Raw genomic sequence first — 27698 nt, forward strand, 5'->3', positions numbered from 1 at the left:
ACACATGCCCAGCCCATCTCTCTCTGTCTCTCTCTGTCTGTCTCTCTCTCTCTCTCTCTCTCGCTCTCTCTCTCCCTCTCTCTCTGTCTCACTTTCTCTCTCTCGACCCCTCCTCCTCCTCCTTCTTCGTCCTCTCTCTCTGACTCCTTCACATTCTCTCCTCTCCTCCATCCAGCAGCATCCTCCAGCTCTCTTCTCTTCCTCCACTGTCAGCAACAATGACCAGCACAGTATCAGGTAAGACGACATGTTCTGCAGCAGCTCATTCTCTGTGTGTGTGTATGTGTGTGTGTGTGTGTGTGTGTGTGTGTGTGTGTGTGTGTGTGTGTGTGTGTGTGTATGTGTGGCAGGTGGAGGGGAGGGGCTGTGTTGTTTTTACTATATTTAATAATGCTGAGGGCGGGGAGGGTCTCCGTGTTTCTGTGTAATTGTCATGGCAACTGGGGTTTTCTCCTCTCATTGTACTGAGGCTCTGATGGAGATAGGAGACCCTCCCATAGTTCAGACAGACATGTGAACGCAGTGAGATTCATCTTAAAGGAGCAGGTTATTGATCATTCATTGCAGGAATATGTAACCACTGCTGAATCAGTGTTGATGCAGGTAAAACACACGAATCTAACACAGATTCACATTGAGACTTACAAAGGCATTTGTTGTCAGTATCATTCTGGTAACTTTATATTGCAAGTAAGGAAGGACGAAATGAACAAAACAAATACTGGGATCATAACACTTACCACAGTATCATCTCATTATTGACAGACTACAGTATTCAGTACTCTAAATCACATGAAAGAGGTTCATCTATGTTTAATCCATTTGACTATTTTCTAGTCGCTCATTCGGTGACCCTTGTACATACAAAGTGCATTTTATTTGAATTCACAACAAATGTTTAATGAAGCACTTTATAATTGTCATTTTTCACTCCCTTGACAGTTCTAGTACTTGTCTGTAGACACAGTCTGGCAGTTATTGTAGCAGTAAAAGCTTATTGTGATGAGCTTGTCATGAGCCATTATGGGCCTTTCAGACACAACGTGATTGGAGCTGTGCTCACCGCTGAGTTCAGCACAGTTATAGCATCACTGAGCCCAATGTTCCACCTGGTTGAGCCAAGTGGTGCAGTAGGCTGCTTGCATGACTTTGGTCACATTGGTGCCATTGTGGTGTTGAGTCTGAAAGGGCCTTTATTTTTATGTAACAGTTTGATAATCATATATGTGCGGCAGTCTGGAAGGACCTTTCCAAAAGTCAACACAATAAAAACAAGTGTCTGTGAGGTTGTATTAAGGCATGGTGATGCTTCAAGTTAACTGCTAACAGCAACATAAAACATGCTCAAAAATGAAAATGCTACCATACTGATGTTAAGAAGGTTTACAATGTTCAACATCTTAGTTTAGTGTGTTAGCATGCTAACATTTGCTTATTACCTCAACACAAAGCTGAGGCTGATGGGAGTGAGTAACAGTTTTGAACACATTTGGTCAAAAAGCAAAGTACTAGTTAATTTTAAGTTTTGACCTAATGGTGGAAGAGGCTGGGGATCACTAAAGTTATTGAGGTGAATTGTCTAGGAGCCCTGAATCTGTACACTAACCCTAACCCAGTTTTATTGTCGTACTCAAGTGTCTCGGAATGTTATTCTCTGACTGTTTAGCCACCAAAGTCCAGATGAGAGAAATCTGAGATGATGAAAATGTTGATGCTCTCATGTGAGTCATCTCCACATTTAAGCATGTGAATTTTGGTTTTAAAAAAATCTATTATTGATGGTTAAAATTATTCTAAAAAGATGCTTAAATTGAATCAATCACAGATACGATAATGAAGCACAGTGAAGTTTGTAGTAGACAAGGTAAAGGTATTCATGTAGCATGTTTTCTGCGCAAAGGTTAGCTTTATATTGTGCATCAAAAACATAAAAGGGAAGAAAAGTTGCATAAAACCATTAAAATGCACATTAAAATAATTTAATCCTTTACATTAAAATGTCAAGAACAAAATTGGTCACCAAGATTATTTATCATTCATTTATTTTCCACTAAAAATCAAAATAAGCTATTTCTATTAAAGTGGAAGTACTTTGGGTTCCGTGGTCTTTTACTAAGTGAATCTGACTTTTGACTTTTGCAGTAGACAGACAAAAAAAGACTTGTGTCTTGTCCAAATGTCTTCTAAACTTTAGACTGAATGGTGCACTGTGAACTGTGTCAGCGTTGTCGGACATGTTGTTTTTGTTAATCCCTTGCCAGCCTTGATCCAATAGCAACAGAGGCAGTACGCTAACATAACTCTTGTCAAAGTAATGCAAGAGTCACGCTCTGAACTTTAACCTTAAATAAGATTTGGTGACGCTGTACAGAATAGTTAGCTGTTAGCCTTTAGCAGTCAACTGATTAATAACTTTAAAAGCGCGGCATAGTCCGATTCATAGTACACTTATATTGATGCAGGGCCGGTACATCAATGTACTCCTATCTTTAATGTTAAAAACTGTATTCTGATTCATCTCGATGAATCTTTACACCCATAAATTATCTAAAATGTCGGTTCTCTTTAAAGGAAACTCAAATTCGTACTCTATTTTTTTAATTCTACCTCATGGTAAGCAAATGTTTAGTTGTTTGAGTCATTTAGTTGTTTGATAGATTAATTTGTTTTAATGTACTGTATATAAATGCAACAAATTGCGTATTTTTTCTTTAATTTTAATTTTTAACTGTTAGCAGAACACAGTGTGTGTTTTGACTGTTTGTTGTCAGTGTCACACAAATTTCTTTGTTATTTTGTGAAAGTTGAAAATTTAAACAGTAGATAAGCTGGTGATATTTCCAATGTCAGCTTTTAAAATAATTGTGGTTATACCATATAGTTTTAGTTTCCTGGTTAATTGCATAACAGTAGCTTCCTTGTATTTGATATCTGAGGTTAACGAGGGGTCAGGCCCAGCCAGATGAGCCAGCTGAATACAAATTTCATCAAATACTCCATGTGTCATCCTTTGTCATCAGTTTTTCACCCAACTCACTCATCTTCTTAGCATCAGTCTCTTTCATCTATTTCAGTATTTCCCACTTACCCCCGATCTTACCCCGGGGGCCAGATCTGTGTCTACCTTTCTCGAGCCCCAAAATTCCTTGTCTCCAGTGCACGAGACACAGCACTGCTTTCGTGAGAATTTGGAGTCTTTTCCTTTGCACCAAACTTGTGAATAATGTATCAAATGCTGCATGCTCTGTGAGTGAGTCTACGCCCTGTTCCTTGTCCCACTGATGGCTGCCATTGTATGTGCATGTGCTTATGCTCACAGAGCTGCTTTTTAGCCTCCACAGAAAAAGCACAGCAGGAAGCTAGTTGCTTGGAAGAAGAAATAAGAAAAGACAGGGATTCACAGTTGGTGTTGTATTGCGCTGGCAGGTCACAGGGAAGACTCTGAACATGAATAATGAACACATTTGCCTTTCCTCCTCTGAAATGAGATGTGATTACATCCATAACACTACCTTGTACTGCACAAGTCAGCCATTTTGAGGATTTAGTGGAGTAACAGAGGTGACTGTGCTGTATGTGGTGAAGCTTAGCTGGCAGTTACCTTGTCCTACTTTAGACTGACACTGATGAAATGATGTATAGTGCTTCATAAATCCAAACATTCCTCTCAGCTGCCTACTCACAGTGTGACTCACTGTTCAGAGGACACTGGGGGGGTGTAAACACTTACCACTGGCTGTATATTCCATAGTTGTCTTTAATATATTCCCTCAAGAAGGACAGTTAGAAGGAGATGAATAAATTGATGTATCCATCGTTTGTTTCTCTGGTGCTTTCAGGGCTGGGTCGAAGCAGGCTTACATCACATAAGCAACAGAAATCTGTGCACAGGCTAAGTGGCCCAAGTTTCTGACCCTTTGCCAGCCTGATGGAGTGAACCAGCCTATGAAGTGACAAGGCTCGATCACACATTAAAGGGCCACTATGTAAGATACGGACAGAATTTTTGTTTAAAACATTTTAAAAAATTGAGAATGAAGAAAAAACAGTGTTGACATTCCGTCAAAGACATCTGTATATTGTGTTGTAGAGACATCTGCTGAAGTTAGCCAGCTAACCAGCTAGCCCCTTCCTGTCCTCTCTGGTAATACAACTTTGTACCACAAGAGGTGATAGTCTGATAGCCCCCGTAGCTTTAGCCAGGAGATGTATGCCAGTGGCAAGTTTGCTACGCTTCACAAGCTCTCTTAGCTTCAAGTGTAATAAATGAACAAAGTAAACTTACAAAAAGTCAAGAAAAGACATATTATTCTATCCATGTTCCATCCATCCAAAGAAAAATACAAGTGTACACCGTCTGATTCAAGTTTCTCTCTTTTACCAAACTAATAGAAGCTTTATTCCTTCATCAGCTCATCATAAAAAACACTTTATTCAAACTGAACATAAAAAATAAAATACAATAAAAAATACAATATAAAAAAAACTCACTCTTTGTTTGTCTTTCCAAGTAAGAGGTGAAAATGTTCCAGCTCTACACGCCGTTTTCTCCCGCTGTTGATGCCTGACTCCCTGTCACTCCTCTGTTGCTTCATCTCTCTTCTGTCCCTGCCTGCCGTGTCATATATGTGTTGTACAAACGAGACAGAGAATCTATATAACTATATCATCAGTATATACAGTATACACAATTCCCCTCTCAGGGATCAATAAAGTATTCTCCACAGGCAGAAGGACCTTTCCTCCTATGCCCTCTTCTTCCAAATTTCTATTCCTGGATTTTGATAATTGATCATTTTAGTTATTTAAAATTTTTGATTTTATTTAACTTCGTGATGTTTTTGATCTGAATAGTAACTAGTAACCATAGCTGTCAGAATGTACTGACATAAAGAATTAAATGTTCACCTTTGAAATGTATTACAGTAGAAGTAAGTAGAAGTACTCAAGGAAAAGTACAAGTAACCCCACAACTGTACTTAAATACACTACTTGGGGAAATGTACTTTATTTAATTATTGTCATGTAATGTAATGCAGGAAATAATGTAACAGCTTTAAAATTAACCTTGCAATATGCAGAACAAGAGTTTGGTCCAGTTGAAACCTAGCCCTCAACCTCAAGCTCACAGAGCCCTGTGTTTGTAATAATGTACAGTATGAGGTTGATGTATCATAAGGACTTCTTTCATTTCTCAGCTTGGGTCATACAAACCTTCTCACTCTTCCCTCCTCTGTTTGCTCATCTTCTTTTTAATTGGCTATTAAAATTGAAAAAGCCACTGGGTGGCTGTATCTCTGATTTCAGTTAGATTTCGATGGAGCACACAGGCAATTACAGTATATTCAAGATTCAAGATGTTTATTGTCATATGCACAGTGGAAACTTAGTTTGCACCGGGCAATGAAATTCTTAATTTGCTAGTTTCCCTTTACACAAAAATATACTTAAAAGAAAAAAATAGATTAAAAAAACTAAACTATAAAGGAAGACATTGAAATATAAGAATATTGAATATATACATTGGACATGAGTATTATTATTGGATATGTACATAATTTATGCATTGGATATGTACATAGTGCAAATGTAGTTCACAGGTGAATATAGTTCACAGTACTGAATATAGTGCAAATGTAGTTCCCAGTGTATGGCTTGTATACAATAATAATATAAATAGTACTTAGTGGTGTGCTGTGGCTGCCTCACCCAGACTGTGCAATAACTCTGTGGGCAGGAACAAATAAGCTGCTGACTGAAGCAGACTGGGAGACATTATTTGATTTGGAAGTTTTTCTATGAAGAAGAAAGTCTTCTTCTGTGTCCTCCTGCTGTTTGTCTGGGAGAGACTGCATAAGGAGACACACTTTGGGACATGCTGAGTGGGTCTAATGCGTCCATCCTGATGAGCTTGTCAATAATAAATGACCTTGTGGTGAATACACAAACCCAACTCTGTCATGCCAGTAAAACCTGGGGCATTAAACGGACATCCTGTTTTTAGGGGGAAGGACCTTCACAACAGAACATCCTATCTCACCTCTTTAGAGAAGGTTTTCTATATTGAGCCTGCAACTGGAAAACTCAATGTTCTCTCAACAAAATCATCTCTCAGTGGAAAACATCCATCTTAGCAAGTCAGCCCATTTGCACCTGAGTCTTGGTGTGGTTGTGTTTTTGTTAGTCTCTCTGGGCTGTGGGCAAAAAAACAGCTACAATTTGTCTTTGTTGACTGGCTTTAATCTTCTTTTAATCGACACTAACATGGCAAGTGCACACCCGACTTCACTCTCTTGGTGTCCACCACACTGAGTCCTCATTGTCCATCGTATTCTGGCTGCATCCAAATGTCCAGGCTTCACCGCAGGCTCATTCGCAGGAGATCTGTGATTGCTGTCCAAATCCAGTCCACAAGGGGACTCAAGTGGACTTTCTGCAAACTTCACAGGACTTCACTGATTTAATTACCCACAATTCATTTTTTTTTTTATTAAAACAGTACTTGACTCATACAGGCCAGAAATAATATCCACCCACATCACAGTACAAAGTACAAACTAATCAAATGCATTTTATTATTGTAGCCTTTAGGCCGGTCTATCAGCCATTTATTTTTGAATTGCAGACTCACGCCCTCACACACTTGACACGATGACAGTGAACACATCACAGTATGTACAAGTGACCGAGACTCCAAACCTAGTAATAGGTCCGTGCTCCAGACAGGAAACATTTAGCCTCTACTTCTGTTTCACTCATACCTATCCCTCCTAAAACAATGGCAGATAGGAACTACTGTTTATTCTTAGGCAAGGGGACATGAAATGTAACTTAGATGTTACACATATAAATATACAAATAACAGTTATAAATGATGATATGAACAAAAGAAATATTACAATTATCAAACAGAAACTAAATTCTGCAAGTTTACACAATGCTGTGGAATCATACTGAAATACATATAATTTACCAGAGTAAAAAGCTCAGCTTAAAGCAACAGTATGTAATGTTTTGACCTTAAACTACCAGCTTCAGATTCATGTTGATGGTACAGTGTCTTGTAACAGGGTGAATGGTGTCTCTGTCACTTGTCTCTGTCACTAAGTAACTTCAGTGAGAAGTAGGATCACAGTGTTACATACATGTTTACTTCAACATACAAGTTTCAACACATAATGAGTTTTGTTTGTAGTTAGCACCTACCAGTCTGACAAACTGCTACACACCTGGGATCTGTACTTACCACAGTGCTGTTGCAATCAGAAACTGTGGGGGGTGCCAAATCACACAAAATGACAATTTTTACGTAAGGTTGCTTTATTAAGTAACACAATCAGTGTAGTAAAATCAAGTAATCAACATAACCCAAGGAAATGTGATGTGTTTCATAACTAAGGTTACACACCAAATCAAACCAACCATACTGTGTATACTTCCGCTTCCCTCACACATACACAGTGTTGTAAAATATAAACTAAGTACATGAATCAGCCTCTCTGAACAGCAGAGGGCATGTTTCAACATCAGATGTGCTCTGACTCAAACAGTCCTGAGGTAAGTCCTCCCTTCATGCAGGTTAATATGTTCAGCTTTTTCTGATGGTGTTTATTTAACTGTGTGCTAATTGTGGAGATTTAGTTTGTGCTGCTGTTGAGTTGTATTTACTTATACTGAGGATACACTAAATAACAGAAACATCTCTCTGCTTGCAAACATAAGGAGCCTTCCCTCATTAATGTAAATGTGTGGACAAAATAACAGAAACACCTCTCCATATAATGCCACACAATTCAACAGCAGCACAAACTAAATCCTCCAACATGAACCAACAGTTAAATCAACACCATCTAAAACAACTAAACAACTGAAACTGAACATATCAACCTTCATGACGGGACTATTCATTGCTGGACTGTTGAATTAAAGTGTATCATGGTGTTATAGAGCTATCTGTGCCTCTAATCATAAACCTTCAAACACAACTGTCACAGTATGTGCAATAAAGATAATGTCAGTATTTAATTTGTCAACAAGTTCATTTCCATCTAATTGAATTTTTATTTGATTTATTTAAAACCCTCTCAAGTCCTCCTCGTGCTGCAGGGTTGGGCCAAACCCAATCTGAGAGACACTGACGCATCACTGCAGGTGTTTTGCCTTAGGTTGAGAAATAGCCTCCTCACTTACACACCTTCCATTATGTCACCTTGGTAACACCCATTGGGGCCATGACTGTCTTTTATTTCAGGCTTATCAACACACACAAGACATACTGCAATTTATCCACACAAACATACACACACACGCAAACACACAGGAACAAGTCTTCATGTGGGAGTGTTTTGTTTTGCAGCCATGGTGCAGAGACACAAGGACAAATTACTCACAGGGTCACTCAGGGACAAACGTCCATAAAAAAACTGCTCAAAAGTACTCGACTCTCACGCTTCACCTTAAACATACCCTTCAAAGTTTAGGAAACAAATAAAAATTAAATGTTTTACATTCAATGCTACACGTAAAAACTCAATGCACCTCATTCAAACATACAAACCTAATTTCCCCTCAGGGATTAATAAAATCTATCTATCTATCTATCTATCTATCTATCTATCTATCTATCAAAAACCCCCATACAAATAGATGCAGAACAAACAGTGTTTTAAGAACATTTGAAATTTAAAGTGGTTATCAGATGGCTGTGTTGTACATACCACAAAACCTTCTGTCTTGTAAATAGGAGTCTTGCAGGCGTTTTACAGATCTACACATGGGTGCCGATCTGCCTTTGATCTGGGCATTTTTGTGTTTTTGGTCAGTAACTGGAAAATCAGAGTTAAAATCCTGTAGTGTGAACTTAGTTTTATATGACAGTTTTGTAATAGAATCGAATAGAATAGAATAGAATAGAAAATATTTTTTGGGTGCAAACGGCAGAAATATGTCTTTGCTTGTGTTGGCGCATTCGTTTATTTGCAAAGAGAAACCAAAGAGAGATTTCTATTTCTCAGTTTAAGTATTTATTTAAGCATTAGAGAATCAAATTGCATGTACATGGATCTTTTCTGTTCAGAAAACCGCAGTCCACGAGCAGCTGTCTGCAAGCAGTTTCTGCAGCCAACGTCCCAAAAAAGAGTAACTTTCTTAACATTACACAGAGTTTTGTAGGTTTTTTTTGCAGTTATCTGATTGGTCCAAAAACTGTTGAGGAAGAGCTGTGGTTTAGATTTAGCTTTCCTTTCGTTGGTGCTCAGGCTAGTCCCAGCTTCTCGGCACATGATTCCTCCAATGACAGGAGACAGCGCCCTAAAGGAGGAGTCCTACTCTGCCTCACGTCTTCCACGTGTTAAGGGCATTTCCTTATTTACGTTCATCTGTCATGACCTTTTAAGGGGTGCGTCGGAGAGTTTAGTAGAAAGTTCAGCTAGGTTTAGGTTCCTGAATGTACATCTGATTTTGACTATTAAGAATGGATCGGTTCCTCAATAAAACTGTTTTTTACTGACCAAAAACGTGTCTTTGAGACGAACAGACATCGCCTATGTGTAGGTGTTGTTTATATGTCGGCTTATTTGAGACATCTTGTTATCGCACTTCAGTGCAGCCTGTTCCGAAGGTCAATGCCCTTAAATGTGCAAGCTTTTAATCTCTGTGTGCGAGCATAATCATAATTGGCATTATATATGATTTCCACAATAGCTTGTATAATTGCTTGTATAAAAATATTCATCTTAACACTTGCATGTGCACGATATATAAAAACACAACATATCACAGTCAAAAACAGGGCACATTAAAACACATTCACATGTAAACATAATAGGAGCTACATCAAGAAGAGCGTCTGGTGCTCATGGCTCTTCACCCATAATGTTAACAATGACATTTCAAGAACACTGCAATAAACTAAAACAAACAATTTATGAGAGTTTGCGCAGTGAAGAGACTTTAGTGAATCCAAAATCCAACAGAGCTCACAGGAAAAGTAGGAGAGATTTAGGATATGAATACAATGTTCTTTATTGAAGCCCATTGTGTGTATCCTTCAGGACTATCTTATTGGCTGAATGAATTTCTATACCCTAAAACATTTGTAAAGCCTTTTTTTCCTTCGCAGTGTTGAATTCTGCATTGTTCACATCCAGGTTGGTTACCTAACAGTCTTCTTCTACCTGCCTTTTGCCCGTGCTTGGCTGAGCTTCTGTAATGGTATGTGTATTTTATGTGCCCTAAAAACAAAGCTCTGTAGTGCCAATAGTTAACACCTGGAATTAAGTGTCCTGACTTCTATACAATAGCCCACACCTGCAATAAATATTTGTTACTGTTTGCTTGTCGAAAGTATGATAAACACCCATAAATGCCCCACCTAGTTTCTGCTTAAAGATAATAACCTAACATATCCTCATTGAACTCTGTCCTAAGATACACCCAATAGTTGGCTGGTTCTATATTTAGAAACCTGTTCTTCCTTTAGTGAGGCCATATGCCTCTGATGATGTCTTAATATGTCAAATAGCTAATATGCTATAGCCCTGGAACCTACAGGAGCAAGATACTGTAATTGCTGAGCATGCTTTATGTTGTGTTCACAGGCTGTACAGCCTTGAAGACACAGGTGCAGGCTAGGACAGACCATTGGCTGGTTTGTTCGTCAGATGTACATTTCTTGATACACTGCAGTAAATGCACACACAAATGGGTGACAAACAAAAGGAAAAATAATGACAAAATATTTTAGTAAGGTGATTTCTTGGCAGGGCCAAATGTAACTTTTCGGGGGGGGGGGGGGGTTCAGTTTAGGCCCCTCTACCCTGGTTTGTCTCACCGCGCATGCATTGTGTATAAAGCACACCTGGCAGCATGATTATATTTATTTCATTATATTAGAACCCATGAAACCATCAGTAATCTCATGCTCCAAAGTTATGTGTTATGTGGTGATTTAGAGTGCAACAACACAAGACAAAACTTTTCAACAGCAACGTCCAGCTCTCTGAATGTGTGCAGCCTTTTATTTAGTGAAGCTGTCGCCAATAACAAAAAGCCAGCCTGAGATTTATTTTTGTCTCTCTCTCGGTCACTGTCTGGTCAGTGACAATGGTCTAGTGCTTCTTAGCTTCCTCTTTGGTCTCTTCACCTCTGTCATGATGTCTGCAGAGGCTTCTGATCCTGGTTCTGTTGCCAGCTTGCAGTTCTGGTGCCCATTAAGCACCACCTCCTGTGACCTCCTGCAAATCTCCTCCTCCTGGCGGTCCAAAGCTGCTGTGATAGCAGTTTAAACTCACACACTCCCTGGTGGTGCTCCAAACAGAGTCAGTTAACAGAGCTTGAAGCTACAGTACAGCAGTTACAGGTTGCCTTCAGGAAACTCTGTAAATCACAGAGAGTTTAGGCAGAGCAGATGGAGGACATCAGAGGGTGTCGTTACAAAATGCATTACCTTTCACCTCACATATAATTGTTTCATTTTCATTTGGAATATTATTACTATCCATCATTCACCTTACATATTGACATAATCTTTTGACCTTACATATTATTACCTTTTTGAATACGTGTGAGTTATGGTCTGACCTGAGCATGAACTTGCGTAAGTTACAATCTGACATGGGGTGAGCAGTGACCTCGGCTAATTTACGGGAACTGTGTGGGTACAGAATAAACATTCTGTTGTCAGGACACTTATCAGTTCAACGTAGGTACTGAGGTATTTTCAAGGCCATCTCATCTTCCGCTCTGAACCTCCCTTTACGTCTTATTATCATAGTATTCTATAAACTGTGACTTTCTCCGTTGCTCTTTGTCAGATTCACCCAGAACGCCCTGGTATGCAGAGCGTTGACCTTTCATTGGTAATAGATCGACTTTTTTCTATTTTACCATTTTATTAAATAACACAAAAGATAATCTTTTGCTGATCCATCTTTTATTTGTTCACTTCTCTACAAGGGGAAATAAGAATTTCCACCACAGAGGAAAAACTAGACAACATTTCTCCATTAAACAACATCCAGTTTCAGCAAAATCACTGATAGTTAGTTTAGTTGTGTGTGACATAGTACGCTCTGTGATGCTTCCTGCTAACCAAAGTTACATAGTGCAAGTGATGGGGGGAGTGGCTGAGACTGAGACACCATTTACTCTATTACAAGTCACTGTAAGATTAAAATGATTTTGAAGCTTATTATTATTAAAATGATTTTAAGGTAAAATAGATACATAATAATACTCTAAATTACGTTTTCACACAGGCCCTCTCTGTGAGACAGTGCCTCAAGATGAGGTAAAAATTATATTTTTAATCAAATTATCAAAAGCTAACTGCAACACAGTGAACCTGGGGCCTTACAGGTCGTCGTGGGTCTATATGGTTATACAGGTCATTACTTTTTTTAATACAATTAGTAGAGGTGTCATGTCTCCTCTTGGCCCCATATTGAAGCCTGGTGCTCTAAAACAAAAAGCCAAGAAAGCTTTGCAGATTTTCTTCAAATGTCACTTCATCTTGTCTTTTTAAAATGATGCAATATGGCCCAATGTCTTTTTTAATCGTATACTTCAAACCGAGTATATATACAGTATGGAGAACCATTTCCCTACAGTACAAATAACACAGAAAATGAGGCTGAGGATTTTCAAAATAGATCAAATCAAATCAAATCAAATCAAATTTTATTTGTATAGCCCAAATTCACAAATCACAGTTTGCCTCAGAGGGCTTTACAATCTGTACAGAGACGACACCCTCTGTCCTTCGACCCTCGATTCGAGTGAGGAAAAACTTGCCCCAAAAAAGGCCCTTTTAACAGGGAAAAAATGCGGAAGAAACCTCAGGGAGAGCCACAGAGGAGGGATCCCTCTCCCAGGACGGACAGACGTGCAATAGATGTCGCATGTACAGAGCAGATCAACGAGATCACAATGTATTCAATTATAAGCGATGGTTGACAGGAGTGAAAGTACACAAAGATGTATTACAGCAATAATGATGAAATGCACATGGAAATGTGATTACTAGTGATAACAGTAGTAATGATCAATGGCAAGGATGGTATGTAGCAATGCAGTACGATAATGAGATGAGGTGGGATATTCCTAATTAAGGCATTTTCGGTCTAATAAATACACACATATGGACAGTAGCTTTGTATTCTACCCCTATGATGTGACACTAGGGCAAATTATGATACAACAGCAAAAATACAGACAGCATCAAAATGGTTTTGATTTAAGTTGTAAAAAATGGCCCACTACTTGATATTTGGCTGTTTGGTCACTTGCAGATAAAACTTTTTGTCATCCTTTAACTGGTGTTATAAATATATTTAGGCCTCCATTACACAGACTGATACAATTCTAACAGTTCTCGTTTCTTTATGTTTGTTTTAACTGGACAATGCCATATTTCTGGCTGGAAACACTTAAATTACACATAAATTAAATTATTGTCGTTCCTTCAGTCTGTTGTGTCCTTCTGTGGGATTCTGTGTTGCAGTATTAGTGAAGCACCGACATGTGTTTACAGGAGTTGACAGTTCACCATGGATATAAAATGCAAAGCAGCCCAGCCTCTGTGAAGTAACACTGCTACTGTCCTAACAGCAGGAGAGCTGCCTCCTCATAACTCTCATTATTATTTCTGGAGACTCTGGGGCAGCTGCACACACAAGCTTCTACAGACAGAGAGCCGACTGACTAACTCACTCAGGAGGAACAAACACACAACAGACAGCAGCACGCACCACACAAATATCCCAGAAGGCTGCGGGACCAGAAAGTGATTTTGAAGTACATGTCAATAATTCAGAATCTCTCTAAAAATACCTTTTCCTGAAATGCACTGGAGTGTGCTGTAGTTTCAGTCACGCAATAAAAGCTTCCAGACATCAAAACTGATGGCTCCACTACTTTGTACTTTGCTCTGTTACTTTGAAAGTGGTCTCAAAGTAGGGGTATGGTGCTGCTATAATTCAGACTATTTCAGTACACAGAAATCATGTGTGATGGTGGCAGATGTCTTTCATTCTGAAAGCAGCGTAGCACTGATTGAACATTGCTACGGTGATCTTATGTTATGTGCTTTCTTTACCTGTATTTAAATTCATAACCCTGTCATTCCACAGTGCACAGGTGTGTTGGATGTATTTCCTTCCTCATAAAACCTTCGCAAAGGTGATTCATCATTATGTATTTTAAATACTGCACTGTTTACGTACATCCTCTGTTTCTTTGCTGGCACATGTTTCTTTCTTGGTGTACTTCCACCAGTAAGTACTACTCAGTGAAATATTGTCAAACCTTCAGCAGGCTATATGGAAGACAAGTGTTTGCATTTGTGAAGACTGACCACTTAACTCAGCTGCATGTTGGTCTTGTTTTAAAGTAAAATAAGAATACAACTTTGACAATACATTGTGATCTCGTTGATCTGCTCTGTACATGCGACATCTATTGCACGTCTGTCCGTCCTGGGAGAGGGATCCCTCCTCTGTGGCTCTCCCTGAGGTTTCTTCCGCATTTTTTTTCCCTGTTAAAAGGGCCTTTTTTTGGGGCAAGTTTTTCCTCACTCGAATCGAGGGTCGAAGGACAGAGGGTGTCGTCTCTGTACAGATTGTAAAGCCCTCTGAGGCAAACTGTGATTTGTGAATTTGGGCTATACAAATAAAATTTGATTTGATTTGATTTGACATATTAGCACCTAATAGTTCAGTTAAGTTTTTTGCTAACTTGTTTGTAAACAGTTATGATAGAGCGCTTAACACTTTTGATGAGTGTTGCTTGATAATAAGGTAAGGAGCTGCACAACCTTTCCAATTTGTGCTTCAGAACAAAGGTTTTAGTCGTCCACATGGTAACCGGACACTATCCTTCAGCCAGGTTGTTTAGACAAGGCAAGTTTATTTGTATAGCACAATAGGGACTGAAAGCAGACCTGTACCTGACGACCTCAGAGGTCTGGATGGTTCATAACATGGCAGCAGATCAGAAGTATATTTTAGGTTTAGGTTGATCAGATCATCTTGATCATCATATCCTTCTGATAGAGTGTTTGTTAACATATCACATTGTGCAACAAAAATATGATGGTGTCCACAGAACAAAATACTCCAGGATGTGGGACATGAAAGGAAACCTAAAATACAACATTTCTGTGGAGCATCCTACCATAAATCAGGTTTTATGGTAAGACAGTAGAACTGTGAACAAAAATATCTGGCTCTTTAGAGACTGAACTAAAGAGCTGAGAGGAACTGAGGAATTGGGAGATAACTTTTTGTGGATTATATTAAACCTAACCAAACTGAGGACCATAAGATGAAGGTCCAGTATTCCTGTCACTGGTATGCTGCAACAGTCATGTTGTATAGGGAACCGTGATATATGTTGTTTTAGCTGTCAATCGACCTATTCAGTCATTTAGGTATGAGGATGTATTTGTGTGAAGGGTTACCAACTTCCACTAGAAATACAAAATGGCAGCAGGTGGATAGTGGTGGGATTGTTTTGATGAAGCATATTTTGTTGAGTAGTAGAAACTTGTGTTTGGTTGTGTGAGAGACGGATTAAAACAGACAAAACCCAAATATTCACTAGACTGCTCATTCTGCAATCTGCAAAGAAAAACAGGTCCACATTTCATACTATAATACCCAGAAAAAGCCAAAGACAAAGGCCTCTTTAGACAGTTCATTCAAAGGTTAGTGTGTTGCCCGTGGAATCAAGGAAGTTTTGGGGTTGACACATTTTTCCCGACTCTCTGCTTCTTGCTGTTTTACTTCCTGCTAACTTGATTTTATGTTGAAGGCAGATGCTGACCACATTATCATCACCATCTTGTTGCTGCTGCGTAAGTGAATGTAAATTCACTCCTGACGCAGATTGAAAAGATGCACTACATGTTTATGTTTATGTATATGTGTATATTAATAACTGTATATATGTTCTGTGCTTTGTGTAGCATGAACTTTTATTTATACAACCCTATGTTGTGTGATGATGAATAAATTACCTTGTATCTTGTAAATCTCTGGAATGTAGCTTCCTTGTCTTATAAGATAAAGATAGGGAACAGACTTAGCCATCATTATTTCCTGGATCATTATGGTGGCATTTTTACCTTATGTAATAGTTGAGCCCCACAGCATAATACTACCAGCACCATTCTTGACAGTAGGTATGGTGTTGTTGGGGTTAAAGGCCTCACCTTCTCTCCTCCAAACATACTGCTGCTCATTGTGACCAAACAATTCAGTTCTTGTTTCATCTGACCACAGAGTTTTCCTCCAGAAGGTTTCTTCTTTGTCCATGTGATCTGCAGCAAAGTTCAGTCGGGCTTTAAGGTGCTGCATCTGGATCGAGGGCTTCTTTCTTCATGTTGATGTAAAACACAATTGACTGTGGACACTGTCACCTGTCTTCCAGCAGCTTCTACTTCATTGCAGACTTGCTTTTTGGTGGTTGTTGGTGGACTCTTGACCATCCTGACCATTTTGCTCTCAGCAGCAGGTGATAGTTTGTGTTTTCTTCCTGATGGTGGCAGTGACACAGCTGTGCCATGCACTTTATACTTACAAACAGTTGTTTGTACAGAATCTTGGGACTTGTAGCTGTTTCCTGACTTGTTCAAATCAATAATGGGCTCTTTCAGATCAATGCTGAGCTTTTTAGACTTTCCCATTGTAGTGTTTGTGGCTGAGTCTAGTGGGTTTATCAAGCAAGCCCTATTAAAATGGTCCCAGAAAATTCACTAACTGTTATTATTCATTATCACTCAGAAGAAGTTATGAGGCCATGCTACAAATAACATTTGAGTCACACAACTTTCTATAATCACCAGAATTGATCGTTCAAGTTACTATATGTATATTTTTGATCCAGCAGATTTGGTCACATTTTAAGAAGACCTATAATAAATTCATTACTGATTCATAACTATGTGTTCCACTCATTACATAAACATATACACAGAAACATGAGAGCTGTAGAAATAATTGGAACTGAAGACTGTCATGACATACATGTTCTTTACAAGTTTTGGTATTTTTATCTGTTATACTTTTTTTGAAATGCAAAATTTCCCCCATTCATTGTTATGGGGAATTTTTCAACTTTCGTAGTACTACTACTACTGCTTTTTCTACGACTACTACTTCAACTGCTACTTTTGCTACTACCGCTACTACTCAAAGCACTTTACAACTCTTGTCACATTCACCCATACATTCATACAATGGTGCTAACTGCTCATCAGAAGCAATTTTTCTCAAGGACACTTCAACATGCAGCAGGGGGAGCCGAGCCAACAACCCTCCGCTTGCTAGACAACCCGCTCTACCTCCTGAGCTACAGCTTTTTTTTATATTCCACACTGTTCAATTATTCCGATCTATCAAGTCCCAGGTTGCTGGAGAATAACCACCAATGGGTTTATTTACAATGGTAGATAAACAAAAGAACATGTCTGAACAAAAATAAGTAACAAATGATAGTGAGTAGCTAATTACAAATAACTTTCTCACCAAACTTGAACAGACAGGACAAAATAAGATTATTACAACTTGACACAAACTGCCTGTTCAATTCATTGAACAATTGCAACCACATTTAGATGACAGCTGCAAATATCAACTTCAGTAGATCCTGAAAGATGTGTTTACATTTGACTATGGACACTGCTTCATTATCAATTTAAATGGACATGACTCAGAGGTATTGACCCTAATGTTACCTGGAAGGATTTAGGTATTCTCCAAAAATCATAGACACAATCAGCCAATCAGCATGATTTTCTATCAGTGTGTGTGCTTTAAAGGTGCAAAATGTAAGAGTTTTAGCTCATATTATTACATAAAAATAACTAAAATTATCATAGGGATGTGAAGAAATAACAGTTTTTAAACTATGTATACCATATGTAACATTATTAGTATGGCTACTGCAACGGTGATGCATGCAGATGCAGCAGCTGGTAGCTCCTTCAAATATTGCTATGTTTTTGTTTCTTTACTGGTTTTTGTTTTGGCTCTGTTGTTGAAACATGTTTTGTCAATGGTATAAATACAATTATCACTGGAGAAGAAAGCACAGGTTTCGGATCAAAGGAGTGGACGATCACTGCTCACAACATTTTTCAACCATCCAACCTGAACAGCCAGACTGCCTCAGGGAGGAAGAGAGTCGGGATATGAACCATCCTAATCCAGCTTGGTTTAAGGCTGATCCTGGCTAATGTCGCAGGAAAATGAAATGGATAAATGTTACTCAGGTCAGCCAAACAAAGGGAAATCACAGACTGTTGTGCCTATATCTTTACAGAGACCTGTCTCCTCCACAACATCCAGGAACAAGATGTTGCACTCAACCATGTTCAGAGCTGTCAGAGCGCAGGACTATAGTTGGATGAGGACAGGTGGACGTTTGTTGCTCACATACAGTTACAGTTGATGGACAGTGTTTCCCAGATTTCAAACTTTTGCTTGAAGGAGTTTATGAACTTTCATTTCGTTATGCAAAACCCTGTTTTGTATGACCAATAAATTTCCTTCAACCTTGAAACTTGAATGTCAGAGACATCTGTGTGTGTTGCACAGATATCTCAGGAGGTCAGCATGCTAACTGGCATAATACAGTTAGCTGTCAGTCAGGTTCTGGTATATTTCCCCCCCATTTGTGCACAAATCTCACTGATGACATCACTGGCCAACCCGTCCATCGAAAATACAGGGTGAGTCAGCCATATAGCTTGTTACAAACAATATACATCTACCATAGTTCTCATCAACAGTTTAACCAACATACTACACCAGTGTTAACAAGTTAACAGATGAAATGGACATGAGTGAAACAGAGACAGTAGAAATAAAGAAAAGGTAGAAATAAACTTAAGAACTGTTTAACTTTCTTAGGTGTCCTCATATAATAACGAGTGGAAAAAACGACTGGATAAAGATGAATGGACTTGAATTGAAGCCATCTTGTTTGCTGTGATTTCCCCTGAATTGTCTCTTGACACTTTGCTTCCTTTAAAGTTGTTGCAAGGATAGAAGGGGCTCCAGTTTCTACCCAAGAAAATCCAGGATCAAGAGAACATATGGATAAACCTACAAATGAAATGTGTGCAAACCAGACCTGAGACCTCTTTTCTCCAGACACAAATAGGGTTTTTATTTGTGTTGTTTGAAGGCTTGAATTGCAATCATTTCTGCTGTTTCTTGTGTTGTATTATTAGCACTACCTTATTCCCCACAGAAGAAACTCACATTTTATTCTGTCCCAGTAAGTTGGCAGGGTTTAAGATGGTGTCAGATGTAACATTGAATCTTTTATCTTTCTGTAACAGCCTACACAGACAAGATCAAGGAGATGTCCATGCTGTCTCTACTCTGCTCCTGCTTCTACACACAACCACATCCCAACAGCCTCTATCAGTATGGAGGTTAGTCTGTCTGTCTGTCTGTCTGTCTGTCTGCCTGCCTGCCTGCCTGCCTGCCAGCCTGTCTGTCTGTCTGTCTGTCTGTCTGTCTGCCTGCCTGCCTGCCTGCCTGCCTGCCAGCCTGTCTGTCTGTCTGTCTGTCTGTCAGCCTGGCTGTCTGTCTGTCTGTCTGCCTGTCTGTCTGTCTGCCAGCCTGTCTGCCTGTCTGCCAGCCTGTCTGTCTGTCTGTCTGTCTGTCTGTCTGCCAGCCTGTCTGCCTGTCTGTCTGTTTGTTTGTCTGTCTGTCTGCCAGCCTGCCAGCCTGCCAGCCTGTCTGTCTGTCTGTCTGTCTGCCAGCCTGTCTGCCTGTCTGTCTGTCTGTCTGTCTGTCTGTCTGCCTGCCTGCCAGCCTGTCTGTCTGTCTGTCTGTCTGCCTGTCTGTCTGTCTGTCTATCTGTGATCACAGTTTAGTGTGATCTTCACCTCTTACAGGGCTCACCTGCCATGACACAGACAGGGCTGATTGTCTCCATAGATGACATAATGAACAATATGTACAGTACATCTTTGTCAAACAGCTTGCTTTATTGTCTCTAATACATATATAACCTTTATTTGTTGTGCTCTGCTGAAACAAGTCTAATTTTGTAGTTGATTTACAACTACTCAAAATTAATTTGGGATATTGGGATATTTTAGTGTTTTGTGAATATTGTTGGTCCCTAAATAACACATGTAATTGGACTTTTATTGCATAGTCATGCACATGCATATATGCACCCATATTCCAATATCCCTGACTATTTTTGAGTAGTGTAGTTTAGTTTCTTTAATGTATATTTGAACCAATAAGGAACTTCTGTTTCATGTAGTATCAACTGATCATTAAAAGTCAAAAGCCAATGGTCTGTCACAGCCTAAATTGGATGAAATCCTCAGCTCAAATTTTTGGGAGCTGTTACGTTGCTGCTTAGTTTACATATCCATTTATTTATAAGCAGCTTAGAAAACTATATTTCATAAACTAATGCAGTCTTACAGAGAAGGACAGTTATAGCAATGGCCAAATTACTGCCAAGGCAACAGCAGATATATAGGGCATCCGCCATGAATCAAGTCCCTGGAACCAGCAAATGTTAGTGCAGTATATAAAAAGACATGACCTGTAAATCATGTGTAAAAGAGCAAAAGACTATTCACTTTCTATAATTGACATACAGCATTGCATGGGTTAATTTTAATTTTATGATGATAATATGTTTATATATGACTTTTTCATTCATGGAGATGTCTCAATCTGCAAACAACTGCAAAATTGACAAAAATGTGTGCAAGACTTACTGTAAGTGTGTAGCAGTGAGTGAGAAAGAAAGAAAGAAAGAAAGAAAGAAACCTTCACCTATAGACAGCTTACTAACTTGTTTTTATTATTGGTGTGTGGAATGTATTCTGGCTGTGTCAGATCTGGAGGTGAAGGGCTTGAACAAGAGATTATCAGGCCAGGCGTTTGAGGTGATCCTGAAGGATCCCGATCAGTCCAGGGACAAAAGCCAGCCTCAGCCACTGCCCTCCCCACCGAGGAGGGAGGTGTCCCTGGAAGAACTCCAGATGAGGCTGGAGGCCGCTGAGGAGAGGAGGAAGGTGAGCAGATATGTCATCACAGCTTGGTCTCCTGATAGTACAGTCATGTCAGATTTCCTTCATATCATTGCCATGTCTTAGTTATTGTTTGTCTTGCAACACTTTCATCTTATTCACAAAAGATTACCTTAACAATTTGTTTTCACACTGCTGTTTTAAAACCAATGTGCAGTTTGGTTGAGCACTGCACAGTCCTGAGGCACTGGCAGCAGCACTGGGATCAGTTTGTGGGGGCCATGCATGCGTATGAGTTTGCTTTTATGATGTTGGCCTTTTAGATAAAGGGTTTACACATAGTTGCAGAGATTTTTAAATAAATCTTGTAGGGAAACACATTGAGATAACAGCTAGTTGGGACACTTACAATGATCACTTCACTTCTTAAAAAGAACCCCATTTTGTGATTGGGGTACTTATGTGCTCTAACTATTTCTTGACAAACAACAGTTTATCCCAACAACCCTGTACTTCTGTGTGGTGACCCCAGCTATACTGTAGCTCTTGTTGCCAGATACAATCAGTAGGTGCAGGTGTTGGTTTTGGTCTCTATACTATGAAACCAAACCTGCCAATAAGACTCCAAGAGGTCACTGTGCCTGGCTGTTGTTCATCAAGAAATGGTTCCAGCCAACAGCATAGGTTTGGTTTCAGAAGGGGAGGGACACAATAAAGTGGCGTACATTTAAATCAATCAAAAAGGTCATCAAAGCACTGCTGGCTGCTGCAAATTAAGCTAATTGATTGCAGAACATCATCAGCATAGAAGTAATAAAACACTCAGCTGAAATGACAGATCAATTGACAAAGGGGAGCATATTAAATGAACATAAAATGGGTCCGAAAGCCAACCTGAACGACCCCACAAGTTAAAAGAGGATAGGTGGATACTTTAATAGAAAAATGTACGCCTGGATAAACCAGTTTAGAGCTACACCAGATGTCATGACAGTCAAATAATACAGCTTGATCAACTGTGTCAAAGGCCACAGACAAGTGTTACACTATCCCTTTAAAGGAACTGAACAGTGTTGACGTCAAACACCTTCAGCAAAGTTCACTCTCTTATGTCTAGTGTGCTATCATATTTGAAACCATAGGAAAAATATTTGTTTGGATTGCAGTAGGCATCAGAACATATTGTGCAGTGATGTATCCTTGACTATGTCACAGTCAAAACATTTTCATTCCGAACACCAAGGCTTCACAACTTGCTCTCAAAGTATTTGAATTAATTGAATTCCTTTGGTTGTTTGGGATATGAACTGCAGCAGTTGTAGAGTTATTTTCCTCTTTGCTATGTTTTGACTGCACAAGTGACTTCAGAGGATAAAAACTGAGTCTTCCCAAGTGCTGTGTGATGAAATAGCGTCAGTTATCACGTCTTTCTCAATCTATGACTGAGCTACCTGTAAAGCAGTGCTGAGCTCATATTAAGCCCCTTTGAACAGATCTGGCAGACTATGATGTTGAACAGGTTTGCTGAATGTACAGCAGTTACCGACCACAGTGAGAGAGAGAGCGTTAATCAGTAACGTTGGCCAAGGCCAAACAAACTGGGACAAAGTCGGCACAGTTTATTTTCCAAATTGACCTTATTAAAAACACATATTCCAACTCCTCATCATTTTCAAAGGAAAACAATCCACCATAGTGAAAGGTTGTTTTCCTACATGGCCAGCACGTCTTCTGTGGTGGACGTTCGAAAACAAATCCATCCATAATATCATTTCCCAACTTACTTTACGAACTATAATTCAGGTTGCTCTGCTTTGGAGTTCTTCTGGCTGTGCTGGCTTTAGAGTTGAAGGGCCATGCTCCAACTAAGTTATGTAACATTATTAATGTTGAAGTTCAGTTTTGTTTGACTGTATTTTACTTTCTTATGCACTGGTTCATGTATATGCTATGTTTGCAGAATCATGCAGTCCATTGGAAAATCAATAACCAGGGAAATTAATTAAATGACTTAAACAAAACAATGTAACACACTGCATTGTTCACCCCAGCCAGAATACCAAACTGTACATTCATTGTTCGCAAGCAGCAGGCAAAAAGGGTGCATGTGTCTGTGTTCACTTGAGCCTGTGACTCAACTCAGCACTCATCAGAGACTCAGAGACTTTCTTTTTCTCTGTACATTCATGAAGTAAAGACATTTCCCCATATTTACAGTACATTACATTTATTGCAGCACATCTGCGTCCAGCTGCTGCAAATATTGAGAAACGAGAGATAACACAAATCCACATTTTAATCCCAAAAGTTGAAAAAATGTTACTCTGTCTTCTCCGCATCAACACCACAAACACGGCTGAGAGGTCAAAATCAGTGATAGGACTGTGCGGTAGCGATAGCGGTAGCGGTAGTGAGGTAGCTGTCACTAAAGCATCCACAGCCTTAATTATGCATAGCTTAAAGATATCATTGTAACGAGTGAACTACATATAAATTAACCCCTGTACAGTTGTCATGAATGAGAAACTCTGGTACAGAGTCTAAAATCAGTTTTTGTACCAGGCTGTAAACAAAATTGGGCATTTTAACATGGGATCTTATGGGGATTGGCTTAATTTTGGAGCCAGCCTCAAGTGGCCATTTGAGGAACTGCAGATTTAGGCACTTCTGCTTTGGTTTCATTTGCCGCTAGCAGAGGATGCTGCTTTGTTGTGTTATGTGTTAAGCGTTAGGTTAAAATCATCTTGAAAATTAAAGGAATGACACAATAAACAGAGTGTGATGACAGTTCTGCCCATTAGAAACAAAGTCAAAATACATTTATGACACAGCATTTCCAATTAAAAACTCAGTCCCCAACTGAGGAAGGAATGGCACTGACTAGATTGTGCTGTAAATGGTACAAGTAAAAGTACTACAGGGGAAACCTGTACCACCTGAGGGAATATGAGTGTGTTGAACTTCAGTGGGTGGCAATTTTAATCTCTAAACAGCATGAGCATTATACTGACGTTGTGCTACAGAGGAGTAAATGTCTTATTGATTGCACCTTTATAGTGTTAGGAGAAGAAACATGTAATTCCTTAGTTTCTGTTTGATTAACTTTTTTTTGTAGTTTTCATGAATCCCTGCCAATCCCAACTGCCACTGCCATTATCACTGCCATCCTCATGGTAACTCCACCCTCTCTCTGCCCCCCAACCTCACCCCTCTGAAGTCCCAGGAGGCCCTGGTGCTGAAGCAGCTGGCAGATAAGAGGGAGCGCGTGCAGGAGGTTCTCCACAAGGCTCGCGAGGAGAACAATGTCTTTAGCAAGAAGACGGAAGAGAAGCTCATCCAAAAGATGGAGGTCAACAAAGAGAACCGGGAGGCCCACCTCAATGCTCTCAAAGAGCGCCTGCGTGAGAAAGCAAGTCTTCTTCTTCCGTGATCATTTGTTAATGAATATTAATGTTTTTAGCAAGGTCTGTTTTCTCTTTATACAGTCACACAAGCAACAGAAACCAACATAACCTGACTGAGTGTGTGACAATTACTGTACATGACAGTTCACACCACGTCAGATAGGGCATAATCCTCATTTTCACCAAATACAGTGTTCACATATGTGACAATATAAAGTCAATTCTGATGGTACAGTTCATTTAGACCAGGGGGTGTGCCTAAAAGTTTAACATGGGCCGACTAAAGTTACTTGGTTAAAATTGTAATCCTTAGAGGAGAACATTGATACAACTCACATGTCTCTATGCTAAATATGAACCGCCAGCAGCAGCTGGCTAATTTATAAGCCAAATTGTTTGAAATGACATGTATATTGACCACTGGGGAAAGCAAACATGTCTTAAGTAGCACTACTGTGTCAGAAATAAAACAAAAGAGCAACTGCAGCGCTCTACTACACCTCCTCTTACAAATGCCCATAGCTATTACCATTGCTGAAAAAATGCAGCAATAGAGTAGCAAAAAGTGTTTTTTTAAAATGAAATGATGGAATGTAACTTTAATCTAAGAGTTATATAAAACAGGTTTAGTTGACATTACCTTTCATCTAATCCTGCACCTTTCCTATGCATCACACTATTGGATGTCAAAATGAAGCCACTTCCAGTGACTCTCTCTGATGGCAAATTATGTATCACTTGGCATCAAATGCAGCAGATTTAGACATTGCCCTCATATCAGAAAATTTCAGGAAGCCAGGAAATAGAAACCCTGTATTGTTAGTATTGTATTTTCAGAGATCTTTTTTTTTTTACAACAGCTTTTTTTTAGCCACTGTGGCTGTCAACGTCTTTGAGGGTTAAATGAGCAATATTAACTGAGTTACGCAGAGTGACTGAGATAGCTTCCACTTTACACACATAAGTAGCTTAATTTGTGTAAAATTGCACATACAATATACGATGTAAGTATACCTGGTGGTTGTGAAATAGAGTGACTGCCAGTCTGACTACTGTATGACAACAGAAAAAAGGTTCTAGTTGAGAGCAGTGCAGTTATAAAGTGCAGACCTCAAACTAGACAGTTTATTAATGCCACCAACACTTTAGGACGGCTCAACATTATACTGTAATATTATATTATCCTACATCCAAAAACACTGAGAGCACGAAAACACAGCTGTGAATGCAAACAGGATCTGATATCTGGACTGTAATGGCTGAAAAACAGGTTAAACAGGGCATTAAGGCTTCCTGAAACACAGTTTCTGTATCTTTGCGTAATGTCTGTGGAATGTTTCAACAGCTCAGCCGTGTTTCCGCTCTTTAGAGATAAAAAAAATATGTTGTGCCTCTAAGTTTCATGTTCCACAGAAGTCCCACCTTCTCTCATTTTTTTAGTCTTTAAGTTTCATTTTTGCTGTATCTGAATGTTGGCTTGAATTTTCCAGGAAGTCCACGCCGCTGGAGTTCGCAGAAACAAGGAGCGTCAGGCTGACCTCTCTGGCTGAAGTTTTCTACACTCTGGCAGTGGCTGCTACTTTTGAAAATCTTCAGTGTCAAAGTTTTCCTGTTGTTCAGTATTCACCATTCTCATCCTACAAGGCACCTTTCAGGACTCAAACTAATAGTTAATCAGCACCAAATAAACTCATCTGTTTCATTTTTAGCAAACCACACATTTGGAAGTGCAGAAACATATTCTGATAGGAGAGTCAAGTACAGCTGAAATAAAGTCCAATCCTGAGCCAAACAGAGTCTGTGTTGGGTTTATCTATAGAGAGAAGTGGTGCATGCTATAAACACAAAACAACTGGTTTAGTATAGATGTATAACTGAAAAAATATTTTTTTGCACATTCACTGTGAGGTTGTCATGTCTTTTACCAGGGCTGGCCTCAGCCTTTCTAGGGCACTAGGTGGGTTTTGTTTACACGTGGGGCATCATTTATTAAACAGACTTACAATCAATTTTAATCTTAACTTCAGCAGAGAGCCACATACAGGTACTTATTTATAAAACCTTACTGTGACATGGAAATGATCTCATCTCTAAGTAAAGTCTAGACTAGTAAAGTGGTTTTCCTGTTGATTATGTTGGGGTATTGCAGTCCGGGACACACTTCCACCAGCAAGTTCAGCCACACCGAGTCAAACTGAGCCACGCTGATTTGCTTTTCCATCACCAGTTTTATTGCGCTGAGTTGAGCCAAGCTGCGCTCCGCAGCAGACCGAAGCCGTGCCCGCCCCGCCTCCAAGCGGGCTGCGGTGACGTCTCACAACTGCAGCTAACCAGTTACAAGCACCCGTCTGAGTTATGAATGGATTCTTAAAATCTGCTTGAGCAAGATTTTTATGCTCAGCATCATTACAAAATAGTTATGATTCAAACTTAAGTACATCATATGAAATTATCTTAAGAATAACTTGAAGTATAAATCTAGAACATTTTTATAAATGAGGCCCCAAAGCTACCTTTGAACGAATTCCAGCGTGTGTGCACTGAAGGATCCTTCAGCCCAAAGACCTGAAGCCATGGAGCTGCGTAAAACAACATTTTAAGTTGAGCAAAAACTGGGAAAATGGGGCCCGGTATTAATTCAACATAATTCATTTTACTACCACCACTACATTTTGACTATACTTAAAGGGACATTCTACCAGTTTTACACACAAATTTCAGTTCAGTTGTCAGTTTGTAAAAGCAGTCATATTCTCTGTTCTGTTGCTCTGTAATGAGCACCCAAAAGTCTAAATGACCCTGATGATGTCATTGTAACAAAAAGCCAATGTTACCAACTGGAGTCTGGAAGATGTGGATGCTTACCAGCAGTAGCCCAGACAGAAACCATAGTGTGGGTGGGCAAAGAGAAAATTAGGTGGGCCTACCTAACCCTTAAAATAATCCTTCCTTTTAGGTTCTCAAACATATTTGAACTAAAATAGGACATTACAACTACTTGCCTAAATGCACATCAGTTTAATTAAACAAGCCACATCATAGGTAATGTTACAGGCACCAAGAGGAACATTAACAGCATCGCATAGCCTCGTGCAGTGACCACTTATTCCCAAACACACACAGCTGACAGACGCAACAGCATCAACAGTAACAGCATCAGTATCTTATAACCTTATAACCACATGCACCACGCATTAAAACCACATTTTTATACCTCATACAATCAGAACAAACACAAAGGTGCTGTTTTCCTGCCTTTTAAAGCAACTGTATGTAACAAT

At 39.4% G+C, this 27698-nt stretch overlaps 1 protein-coding gene across 1 annotated transcript; it reads left to right on the forward strand.

The window, feature by feature from the left end:
* On the forward strand, positions 1–26213 carry stmn3 (stathmin-like 3). The gene is made up of 5 exons (XM_084348269.1): positions 1–237; positions 19346–19441; positions 20880–21058; positions 24231–24426; positions 25912–26213. Exons 1-5 carry the CDS (start codon positions 219–221, stop codon positions 25965–25967), a joined length of 546 nt encoding a protein of 181 aa, XP_084204395.1. The 5' UTR covers positions 1–218; the 3' UTR covers positions 25968–26213.
* Positions 26214–27698: the final 1485 nt, after the last annotated feature.

Source organism: Pagrus pagrus, assembly GCF_965226575.1.
Source record: "Pagrus pagrus genome assembly, chromosome: 3".
NCBI lineage: Eukaryota > Metazoa > Chordata > Actinopteri > Spariformes > Sparidae > Pagrus > Pagrus pagrus.

Bases quoted from the DNA above. Each gene is read 5' to 3' on its own strand.
- stmn3 (XM_084348269.1), top strand. The intron at 19,442-20,879 runs GTTAGTCTGTCT...TGGCTGTGTCAG, and splicing joins CAGCCTCTATCAGTATGGAG to ATCTGGAGGTGAAGGGCTTG. The intron at 21,059-24,230 runs GTGAGCAGATAT...ACCCCTCTGAAG, and splicing joins CCGCTGAGGAGAGGAGGAAG to TCCCAGGAGGCCCTGGTGCT.